This window comes from Planococcus citri, chromosome 1, assembly GCF_950023065.1.
Source record: "Planococcus citri chromosome 1, ihPlaCitr1.1, whole genome shotgun sequence".
In the NCBI taxonomy this organism is placed as follows: domain Eukaryota; kingdom Metazoa; phylum Arthropoda; class Insecta; order Hemiptera; family Pseudococcidae; genus Planococcus; species Planococcus citri.
The window spans coordinates 70,277,982-70,290,319 of record NC_088677.1 but is presented as its reverse complement, the minus strand read 5'-3'; the positions used below and the strand labels follow the sequence as shown (position 1 = coordinate 70,290,319).

At 34.9% G+C, this 12,338-nt stretch overlaps 1 protein-coding gene across 2 annotated transcripts in view; it reads right to left on the bottom strand.

Annotated features, from left to right (window-relative positions):
• Myo10A (Myosin 10A) overlaps window positions 1-12,338 on the bottom strand; it is a 66,356-nt gene that overhangs the window by 42,000 nt on the left and 12,018 nt on the right. For both annotated transcript variants that reach the window (XM_065356863.1, XM_065356945.1), the window contains exon 2: window positions 8,296-8,378. In XM_065356863.1, coding sequence (XP_065212935.1) covers window positions 8,296-8,337 — 42 coding nt within the window. In that variant the 5' untranslated portion in view covers window positions 8,338-8,378. The remainder of the gene's footprint in view (window positions 1-8,295; window positions 8,379-12,338) is intronic.

Here is a 12,338-nt window from a genome sequence, read left to right as displayed (position 1 = left end):
CAACTCGACCCCCCCCCCCCCACACACACACACAAAGACTAACAACGTCAAATTTTTTACAGGAAAATTCTCGATACAAAATTGAAACTGGAAGAAAATTCACCGGCCAAACTAACGTCACCACATATTCCAACACTGTTGCCAATTTCATCAAATTTTAATTTCATTTTTTCATTTTTTTTCACTACCTTTTTGACTAAATTCACTACTTTTTCACCACTTTCACTATCCATTTTTAAAATCACTACCTACTTTTTCACTACTTGTTAGATACCCTGAAAAATGGTAATTCGCGAAAATGACGATTTCTCATCAACTTTATTTGTAATTTTTTTCCATGAAAAACGTGAACTTTGACAGTCATCTGGGTAATTTAATTTCATAGACCTTTACAGCCGCCATATCGGTTAAAAATCAAAATTTTGGACAAAGCCACACAGCACACAGACATGGTCGAGACGAAAGAATGTAAATCTCGTCTCGTCGGTCATTCGGCACACGACGACAGGCGTTAATGAAGCGCCAGCGCGAACGCCTCTGCCGCATTTGGTAGTCAAATGACGGTCAATTACTAGCGAGGCGATGCGATACGGATTCGATGGTGCAATTACGTAAGCCTCGCCTCGCTTCGTCTTCCTAAATGGTCGAAATAATGACCCTATTTAAATTACGTTTTGTGTACGGTCATTTTTTTTTTTTTTTTGGTAAGTTGTTGTTATTACTGCAGACACGCGGACGATTGTAAATGTAGACGGAGAGACCAGCGAGACTCGGCGCGTTATCAATAAACTTCATCGTTGACTCGTGCATCGTTCGCAATGATCGAAATTACTCAAATATACGAGTATAATGAAGGCTCAAATTGTAATCCTGGAGCGGTACAGCGGCGTAGCTTCCTCAAAGACGTGACAGCAGAGTAAGCAGCACTCACAACATACTACACGCAGCATCGTCGAATTTTGCAGCAGACGTGGCAATTCGGCAAATTCCAGATACCATCGAGAACACCAACACTATCACTATGATACCCGACACTGAAAAATTGGCGATTCGCGACAACAGCTCGCAATTAGACCACACAAGACCGAATTCGCTAAACCAACCAATAGATAAATAAACAAACAACGATACAGGTGATCGAAAGAGAATACGTGTCGAAAGCTAAACTCATATCAAGAAACTGAATAGTGAAGACTCCTCATTCGGGGGGCATATTTTATGATAAGGTACGATGAGCACGCGAGTACATAGAAATGGTACCCTATGCGCTTATACCTACTCATACTCGTACTCGGCTGTAGTATATTCGTCGACTGCCAAGTGCACCCAAGGTGAACATTTAAACGTCTTATTAGAAGAAGCGAATCTATTCGCTTGACGAGTTTTCCTCCAGTGAAATTAGCCCACTGCACTGTACATACATATACGCGATATAGGCTATAGACCTCGATGTACGAATATTTCTTTCATTATTTATCATATTATTTTTTTTTCATTTTTTCGTTCATTCCCCATGCTTCGTCGTCGTCGGTTCGTTATTAATTAATAAATGCACGCGAAAGAAAGCCAAGCTGACTGGTTTCCGGTTACATACATGCGCGTAATCTACCTGTATATGTGTGCACAATCTACATTAGATACCTCATTCCTCCCTGCCCCCGTGCGGTCTCTCACATCACTGACTCGGATGTTGCCGAATGAAAAGTAGATGGGGGTATCACTAGTATATTATAGACCCCCATGATTCATATCAATACCAACTATCAAGTCACCTCAGCTCTGGTTGATAAAGTAATACCAACCATTTAGAATTTTTTTGGGAGGGGGAGAGGAGGGGATTGGAAACGATTGCGAATAAATTAGCTTTCATTCACGAAACGTTTTTCAAAAAATCAGTTTTTTAAAAAAAGAATATGTTCATTTTCTGGAAAACGTCAAGAAATTCCGTTCTTCATGGAAAAGTTATGGAAATGGAAATGTCATCTTTGGAGAAATTTTGAAATTATGAAAATAATTCATATTTACTCAGCAAATAAGCCTCGGCAATTTTTCAACACCCAAGAAAAATTGTTTTTTACTCCTTGAATTTATAAATTTCTGAAAACTTGCGCTCTCACTTTGCTCAGACTGAATCATTTATTCCATTCTCTGACTAATCTGACAGTATAGGTCAGGTACTGCACTTGGGAAATATTTCCTCAAAGTTTTAAAAACGTTGTGGGTTGAAAGATTGATTTCTCACATTGTTACTCAATACTTCTGGAGAAAGGTGAATTTTCAAAAGCTTTTGCTCTCGCTTTGCCCTCACGATTTATGTATTACTCTTGTTTTTAAAAAAAGATGCCCTAACAAACAATCTGTCGTTGGAATTTGAACATTTTGAAGTGATTACAGAACCACTTTAGTAAAAAGTATGGCTTTTATAGTACGACCAAGTTTGTATTTTTGTAAGTCCTTTCTTAGAAGTAACTGTAGCGGAAAAAGATACATTTTCATGCTAAAAAAATTCAAATTTGATTATTTTTATTATAAAAAACGAAATTTTTTAAAATTTTCAGTTTCAACATTCATCTTACATAAAGATGAAAACATTTTTCAAACTAAAAAAAATTCAAATTTGATTACCTACTTTTATCATAAAATTTTTTTTTTTAAAATTTACATCATTAGTTTTCAACTTAAACATGAAATTGAAATTGAAATTGAAATTCTTTCAAGTGATTTTTGGGCAAAAGTATGACTTGTATGACTGCAAATCACTGATGTTATTTCACTTTTCGAACTATATTTTTCAAGGCTATTGCCCTCGCTTCACTCAGGCTGATTTAACTTCAATTGCATGAATTTTCAGAAATTTCTGACAATGAAGTAACTTAGGTAAAGGGTGAACCAAAACTAAGGAGTCCAATAAAATTGGAAAAGAAAAACTCTCTCCTTCCCGTGAGGCCTTTTACGCTGATAGGTACGCTGACGTAACAAACGCCTAAAAAACGCCATAAAAACCATGATAAAATTGTGGTATAATAGTCGTATACACGGCAATTTTACGTTCGCTCAAAATACTGCGATATTGCGAGTAGTATTTTTGACGTAAATTTGCACTTTTTACTATTTTGCGAGTACGTCAACTTTACGCCAAAGTTGCGAGGAGTAATTTTGATGTAAATGTGTCGTACCTACATCATCATTTTTACTCTTGAAAAATGCTTTCATTAGGATGTAGTATTTTCAACGTAAACTTATGGTACATACGGCATGGTTTTGTAAGACGTATTAACGTCGAATTTGGAGACGTAATTTTGACAAGAAATTGCTGTAAATACTACATCATCAATTAGCCTAAAATACATCGAATTCGCGCGTAGTATTTTTGTGATATTTTTATGGTTGATACGTCATGAACTGAACTCTGAAAAAACGTCTGATTTTGCATGAGGTATTTTTGACGTAAATTTGGAATTTTTACTACATCGTAAGTACGTCAATTACACGTCAAAGTTGTGAGGAGTAATATTAGCGTTTTTCAAGAGTAAAAATTATGATTTAGTTACCACACATTTACGTCAAAATTACTCGTCGCAACTTTGGCGTATAATTGACGTACTCGCAATGCAGTAAAAATTGCAAATTTACCACAAAAATACTATTATGTGCAAATTCGACGTATTTTAGGCTGATTAACGATGTCACATTTACTGCAATTTTTTGTCAGAATCACCCTGACAAATTTGACCTTACTACGTCTCAAAAACCATGGCGTACATACCACAATTTTACGTTGAAAAAACTATATCTTAATGAAAGCGTTTTTCAAGAGTAAAAGTTATGATTTAGTTACCACACATGTACGTCAAAATTACTTGTCGCAACTTTGGCGTATAATTGACGTACTCGCAATGCAGTAAAAATTGCAAATTTACCACAAAAATACTATGAGTAAATTCGACGTATTTTAGTCAGATTAACAATGTCACATTTACTGCAATTTTTTGACAGAATTACCCTGACAAATTTGACGTTACTACGTCTCAAAAACCATGGCATACATACCACAATTTTACATTGACAAAAACTACATCTAATGAAAGCGTTTTTCAAGAGTAAAACTGCCGTATTTTCGACGTAAATTCGCATCACAGGTATGTCAATTATACGCCAAAGTTGTGACGAGTAGTATTGACATAAATGTGTGGTAACTAAATCATAGTTTTTACTCTTGGAAAACGCTTTCATTAAGATGTAGTTTTTGCAACGTTAAATTGTGGTACATACGCCATGGTTGGTGAGACGTAGTAACATCGAATTTGCCAGGGTAATTCTGACAAAAAATTGCAGTAAATATGACATTGTCAATCAGCCTAAAATACGTCAAATTTACGCATATGGTATTTTTGTCGTAAATTTGCAGTTTGTACTACAGTAAATTTTGAAAATCGTTTGCCCTCGCTTCGCTCGGGCCAATTTGATTTGTTTTACACTTCACAATTCCAAGAAACTATTGATAAAATTTATGTAACTTAAATACCTTCTTTTTTCACCCAGCTTGGGAATTTTCAGTCGAATAAGTTGAGAATTTTCAGTCAAATTAGTTGAAAATCTTAGGGGTTTTGCCCCCCCCCCCCAACCAGAAAAGTCACTTCGCTACGTCCCTGGCCTTAAATAAGCACTAAATCACTGCATACTGACGTTTCAAAAACATCAACTTTTGTGAATGGTGATTTTGTCGTTTGAGCATATGATGTTTCCATCATAGGATCGTAGTTGAGTGCATGGTATTCATATACCTATTCTTACATGAGTACAAGTTTAGTGTCCAAATAATAATATCCAGGTGATGGCTGCATGCACAAGATTATGGTATACTAAACCAAAGGTCCTGGGTTCGATTCCCAGCCAAGGCAAGAAATTTTCGTAAGTATTTAAATTTAGAAAATTATATAAATGTGAATTTAATATCTGGTCAGCTATCTTTGAGTGGCTTATAACTGGCGTTGAAACGACAAGTGTACACTGGTTTATACGACAAAATATACAATGGCTTATGCGACAGTTATATGATCATTCTATAGTATTGGAGATCCCTTATCAAATTACGTATGTATGACGTTTCATTGGCTCATACACCAGCATACAATGATTTATGCTGAAATATACAGTAATATGGGCAAAATTTTGATGGTTTTCTGCGTGCAATGACGCTTAATTTACGTCAAAAATACGTCAATGATACGCTTGGTTTACCACAATTATACGTCAGCGTATTATCACCCATCAATTTCGCTTTTGCACGCTGAAAATATGTGGGTGAATACGTTAGTTGAACGCCCAACTTACGCTGTCGCAAAACTGTGGCTTATAAGCTTAATATTCAAGAGTAAATCTGCAGTAAAAACGTCAAAAAAACCATTGAAATTTTGCCGATGTTACTATGAAATTTCAATGGTTTTTTTGTCGTTTTTACTGCAGATTTACTCTTGAATATTAAGCTTATAAACCACTGTTTTGCGACAGCGTAAGTTGGGCGTTCAACTAACGTATTCACCCACATATTTTCAGCGTGCAAAAGCGAAATTGATGGGCGATAATACGCTGACGTATAATTGTGGTAAACCAAACGCATCATTGACGTATTATTGACGTAAATTAAGCGTTGGTGCCTCACGGGTTATTTTTCAAGCTTTATTTGACCCCTCTCCAGGGTTTAAAAAAGTGGATTTTTTGGCTATTTTACGTGTTTTTCGATCTTTAGGAAAGCCTACAGCCTTCCCAAATTGGCCTAGAGGGTCTAAATTTTCACAGTACATTGGGAGGATGTATCAAAAGTGCCTTTTGTTGGTTTCAGCCTTCCAAACCTATTTGACCCCTCTCCAGGATAAGAAAAGTGAATTTTTCAGATATTTTCAAGTTTTTTTTTCAACTTTTAGAACACCCTGTAGCTCCTTCAAACTGACCAAGAGGGTCCAAATTTTCACAGTAGGTACATTGGGAGGATGTACCCCAAGTGCCTTTCGCAGGTTTCAGCCTTTCAAACCCATTTGACTTCCTTCCAGATTAAAAAAACTGGATTTTCAGCCGAATTTTTAACTACTTAAATTTTTGTAAAAAATGAAGCTATGGAAGAAACCTGATTTTTTTTCCACGGAGAGACGAATTTTCCCCGCGAGCATGCTAAAAAAAACACTTTACTTGTGATGAAAAACCCAAACAGGAGGAAAGCATTGCAGCGGAGCTGTAAATACATAATGTTTAAAATCACTTAACTCATCATGTCACCATTTAATTAATTGAATGTTTTCAACAGAAAACAGCCATCCGTATTTGAAAAGCCTTCATAGTTTCTGGTACAAAAATTTGGCTCTTACGTAGCGGCAGACTGCTACGACTTTTTTAGCCAAAATTTTGTGAAAAATGGGGCTATTTGCGACAATTTTATTTTTTTAGTTTTTATGACAATTTTTCGATATTTTTGAACTTTTTTTTGAAGGGATTGGGTCCCTCCGTCCTCCTACAAAAAAGCACTGCTTGTATGTGTGTATTTGTATTCAGTGGTTTTTGTTTCCGACTCATTCCTCTCAAAAAAATTGTTTAAACCGAACAAGGGTAATTATTTGGAAAATCTGGCGTAAAAAGTTAGGAAAATTTCAACCCCCGCTCTTTCTTTTGAATTATTTTTTTGATCTAAATAGAAACGAGAAGATTTATGAAAAGTTCATATTAGCCTTATTTTGTATTTGAAATTTTTTCCATCAAAAAAGAAAAAATGGGAATTATATCTATAATTTTGTTGAAAACCTGAGCATAATTTTGTTTTTAGAAATTTATTCAAGAAACAAAAAATTGCAGTTTTTACATGAGTGGGGGGGGGTGTCAAACATTTTTATCTAGAAAAAATATCATGCTTTCTTTTTGAAAATTTATTAGACACCCCAAAAAGTGAAATGTAAGCCCTCCCCCCCCCCCTTCAAAAAATAAAAAACATCGACAAGATTAGGTTTTAAATTTTTACGTACGTTCTATAATCTTGTTTACTTATTTGGCTCATTTGCATTAAGTATTCAAAATCAAAAACATTATTTAATCGTTTTGAGCCCCCCTCCACTCTCTCCTTCTCTCCCAATATAATGAAAAAGTAGAACTTTGAGTCGTCTTGAAAAAATAGATCCATCAAAAAATTCGACATTTTCGTTTTTTTTTACATTCTGGTTTCATAAATTCGGAAAAAATGTGTCGATTTCAATTCAAAATGAGGTTAGGACACTCAGAAAATTCTGACACAGAGGCTGAAATTTTAAAAAAATTGCCACCTATATTTTATTTAGGCATAGATAGTTCTTTTCAGTTTTCTCAACTTTGGAAGCCCGTGTATAAAATGGAAACAATTGTTTGCGGATTCGAAGGATTTTTTTTTGAAAAAAGGATTTATTTAAAATGTTTTGACTGTAGGGAAATTTTCGAAAAAATCAATTTTTATTTATTATATTTTTGCCAGCTTGAGGAGGATGGCTTTAAGGACCAACATTGTGAAAAATTGATGATTTATGTAGAATAGGGAATTTTTCTGAGAAAATCCAACATGCTCAGAAGTACAATTTCAAAGCGACTACAGGAATCAAAACTATCACCAGCACCACCTTCTCTTCGTCCTCCTCCGCAACATCACGTCAACACAAACTATGACCTCGTCCTCATCGCGATACACTAGTACACTATATTGCACGTTCCATGATAATTATACATAATTTCCTCTCTCCTGCATTCTACTAGTCTTCCTCTTTCGTAAAAAAAATTAAAATTACATAAGCTACACGTGATTTCCCGTCGAACATTACCGTTATATTATGTATTGTGTTGCATAGTTATCGAAATGACACTAATTTGTCAAAATCATCTACGTTTGTAAAAAATTATTGATGAAATAGAAAGATAGCAAAATGTGGACGAAGGCATAAACGTATAAAATTGGCAAAAGTTTGTTTTGAAATCAATATTTTCCAAGTAACGATTCGCTTCTGAATAAGTTCGATTGACGTGTAGCACCAGCCAATTCTGGGAATTAATTAGATATTTGCTAAAAAAAATTAATTACTCTGCACAAAAGGAAAAGGAAGAGAAGGCAATTCGTCGATAACAATGACCGATAATTCGCACTGTTCCCTCGACATGGTACATAGGACATGTTAAATAGAGTAGGCAATATAACCTTGAAAGTAGATATACGCTGCCGCCGAATACGATTACTCTTCGAGCTACTCGTACGAGTATAATACATAAAATGTAATTGAATTTGCTCCTTACCTTTTCTAATTCGCTAAGAGTCAGTCCAGCTGAACTCGCCATGTTGATTGGTATTCGATTTAGGTGCTCAAGTTTTCATATTCCTGAAACAAGAAAATTCATTTGCATTTAGTGTCAGTTGTGGAAAAGAGGAATTACATACATATTTCTTAAGTAGGTAATGCATAAAAGTCAAAAAAAACTGGAGTTTTTCAGTAATTTTTTTTTTTCACTTTGCGATGGTTTCAATTTGACTCTAACGGGATCTCGTTCAAAGTCTCTTACGTACTCTTACTCGTATTTATGTATTCGATGGACATTATATGAATGAATTAACGAGAATTGAGAAGTATAACCAGTCGTATTCATAAATCGCGATAATTCCTTTCTTCTAAATAAGTATACCTGTATAGCCGTACCTTCAGTTTACTTACCCCCCTTCCCTTCCTACCACACAATTCAACATAATGTAAATAATAATGTACGTCGTCCTATGTAGACAGAGTGATGAACTAATTAACACCATCGAAGCACATATTCGTATTTGAATGATGTTGATCGTTCGTAAACTGTTCTTTACATAACGGGGTATATTTCATTACAGATATCTACACGAAACCAAACCATAATTTATATCAACCGATGATTCGAGAACACGTCAAATTCCAGCCAAAGAAGGAAATTTACCTTACAAAAATTTAAAGTTGCCTCAAGTAGATTTTTGAAAGTTGAAGTTTCCACAAATTTTTACTCTATGAAATTGGGAACCTTAATTTTACTTCATACTGCAATTTCAACATGCTGAGTCGACTGGAGATGGTTTCAAGCCGTTCCAAAACCCTTAAACGTATTTCGAAAATTTCATATATTTTTTCAAAAAAAAAATCACAGAAACCGTCCAAATTAACTTTAGCACGTATAATCGCCCATTCGACCGAATTACATTCCATTTTATAGGTGCTATTAAAATTAATTTCGACAGATTTAAAGACAATCTTTGGGAAATTGGAATTTCCATTAAATTGCTGGATTCAAGTTTCACGATCAAATAGCATCCACATCCACAATTATTACGTACACTATGTACAGTAACTCACAAGATTGCGAAGCAAAGTAGCCTAGTATGAATTACGTTGAATGCGTTAATTGCTCATCTTTCCTTCAACAATCACCATATCGCTGCGGCATGGCGCGACTTCAAGTGAGTCATACGCGGAAAGCCTGAAAAATAACAACCGGAAACAGGCGTTTTTCAGAACTTCGTACTTCGTAGTAGTCTCGTAAATGTTTCCGCTGGTTTTTTGCCTCGGTAGTTGGTGTATTTTCTTTTCTCAGTTCGTTCACCGAATGACCAAGAATTTATAATTTAATTTTTTTTCTCGCATAGGAACCGTACTAATTTAGACGAAAAAATACGATTTTTTTTCAAGTACAAGTACGTAGTTCCACATCGGCAGGGCTCGTACTATAGGTTAATTTTCACGCGAATAAATAACTCGTAACTTTTTCTATGTTTTAGTTACTAAAATTCCTTCATTAAAAAAAATTATCAAAACTTTTAAAAATTTAATTTTTTTATACACGTTGAAGAAAAGAAATATTTTGTCAAAAAGTACCCCTTTTCACAAAAATGGTTAGTCCATTCTTGCTTTCAACCAACAAATTATCAAGAATCTCGCATTTTACTGAAATTTCCAAAAATTACCAAGTAAGGCAATTTTTTTTTGCATAAGAAATGCCAAAAAAAGTCTTCCTTTGCGAAAAAAATACGAGAAAACGTGACTTATTTGCAAACAACTCCCAAAAATTGTTGCTTTTCGCTAAAATGGTCTAATTTTTTTCATTTGAAAGAAATTCTTGTTTTTTTTTAGCAAAATTGACAAGATTTTACTTTTTTAAAAAAAACTATTCCAAAAGCTTCTCTTTTTTACTAAAAATGACCTAAACGTATCAAATTTTCAAGCCTCGCTTTATTTTGCCAAAAATTGTTTTTTGTGCCAGAAATTGCTAAAGTTGTTTACCTTGTAGTCAAAAATGGCCAACATTTTTTCCGCAATTTTTTCTGCATTACAATTTTTGTTCGTATTTTGTCACATTTTATGTATACCTAGTTTGTTTTTGGTTACTTTCTCGAGTTTTTTCATAATAATCAAAAGTAGAAATACTAGATAAATCAAATTTGCGAAGGAAATTTCTTGAAAATTGCAATTTTTGCTCGAAAAAAAAATCATTATGGGTGAATCGGAAATTTTTAGAGCAAGCAAATGGTAAAATTTCCATTGGCTTAAGATTTCACAGGGTCCTATCATCTGTGGTGTATCAAAAAAGTCGAGTAATTTACATTTTCCATAAATATTTTCATACTCTTGAGTTTTTTGAAAGCAGTATTTTGAAGGTGCACAAAAATTATGATCAGTGTTGAAAAAATCTTTCAAAGCGAAATGGCACATCGATTGTTATCATAAGTTGGAAAGTTGACTCATTTTTTCGACCCAATCCATCTGAACTTATCTTTTCACTTCACCAACATCGCAAACATTTACGAACTTTTTGATTATCAAAATACGTGACTTTTTTTGTGGTAAACATATCGAGTATGATCCCTGTAGGTGGGTCATTAATCGTTAATTCGACCAAGAACTGGTAAGGGGGGGGGGTCGGCGATTTTTTTGAAATTTTTCCTGTGGAAAGACCTTTTGAAGGGATGACTAATAGCACAAATCGCAGCCCTCTAGCCGTTTTTTAAAGACTGCTAGGAGGTGTCAAAGTTTTCAGTGAACTTAGAATATCATCCATTTCAGCAGTGGATAACTCGATAACCGCAATACCCACCAAAATGGAACTTTTTCAAATAGTTAGGGGTTTTGAAAGGCTATTTGGTCATCATCATCATTGAACTTCCCAGTGAGCTTTTCAGCCAGTCTGGGAAACTGTAGAAGAATTGCTCGCCGATGTGTCATTAAGTTTTTTCTTTGGTCTTCCTCTGCTCCTCCTGCCAGTTGGAGTGAATTTTTTGACTTTTCTAGGGGACCGTTTGTCAGGCATTTTGTCAACATGTCTTCGCTATTTCTTTCTGTAATCTTTCACCTGTCAAATGATTGGCTGTGCCTCTGCTCCCAGCTCCTTCAGGATGTCTTCAGTCCTTTTCCTATCGCGTCTAATATCTTGGTTCCAAAATTTCAGATTTATCGCAATTTGTCTTTCACTCCATATTCTATACATCTGGGTCTGGATGTTGTCTTTGAGTCTGTTCCATGTATAAATCGTAATCCCTACACCAGTATATACTCGAGTGAATTCTCCTTGTTTGTCGGTGCCACTGCCTTTTTTCTTGGTTTCTGTGATGAGGGCTGCTATGTCAATGTTCCTCTGCATCAAAATGTATTCCATTTTCCAGCTCCTCTTCTTTGCCATTTATTCCTTGTACATTCCAGGTGGCGATCTTCAGCCTGTTTTGTTTCTTCCATAGCGTGGGCTTTTTTGCCTGCTGCCCAACAGGGTTCCCTGATTTTCTGGCCAGTTTATTCTTTATGTTGTTTTCTCGAGAAGTTGTTTTTTCCCTTTTATGGGGTTTGAGCCCTGTTGCCAAAAAAATTAGCACGAAAAGTTTCAAAAAGTATAGTTGTTTTCATATCATTCTGATGACTTCTTTCAAAAAAGTCGATTTAAAAAAATTGAAAGTTGATGAAAAAATATGATTTTTTTATTTAAAACATGAAAAAAAGTTTTGATTGGTGAAGTTGACCCATTTGACCCCTATTTCTACATATCCGTTAAAAGTTGAAAAAAACCCCTCACTCGATGAAATGAACTAGTCAGTCGTCACAAAAAAATCAAAATTTGAAAAAAATGCAATTTTCAATTCCAAACATCAAAAAAAGTTTAAATTTATACAGTTGTCTTAGTTCGACCTCTCTCTGGCATATTTTATTAAAAAGGTGATGAAAATGGCACTCATAGCAAAAAAATTAAAATTCGTTTATTTTATCAATTCACTCTTTTTAATACGTTGTTCAGCATGAAGGATGCTCAGTGGCATAGTGGGTTGAGCCACGGTTTTATGA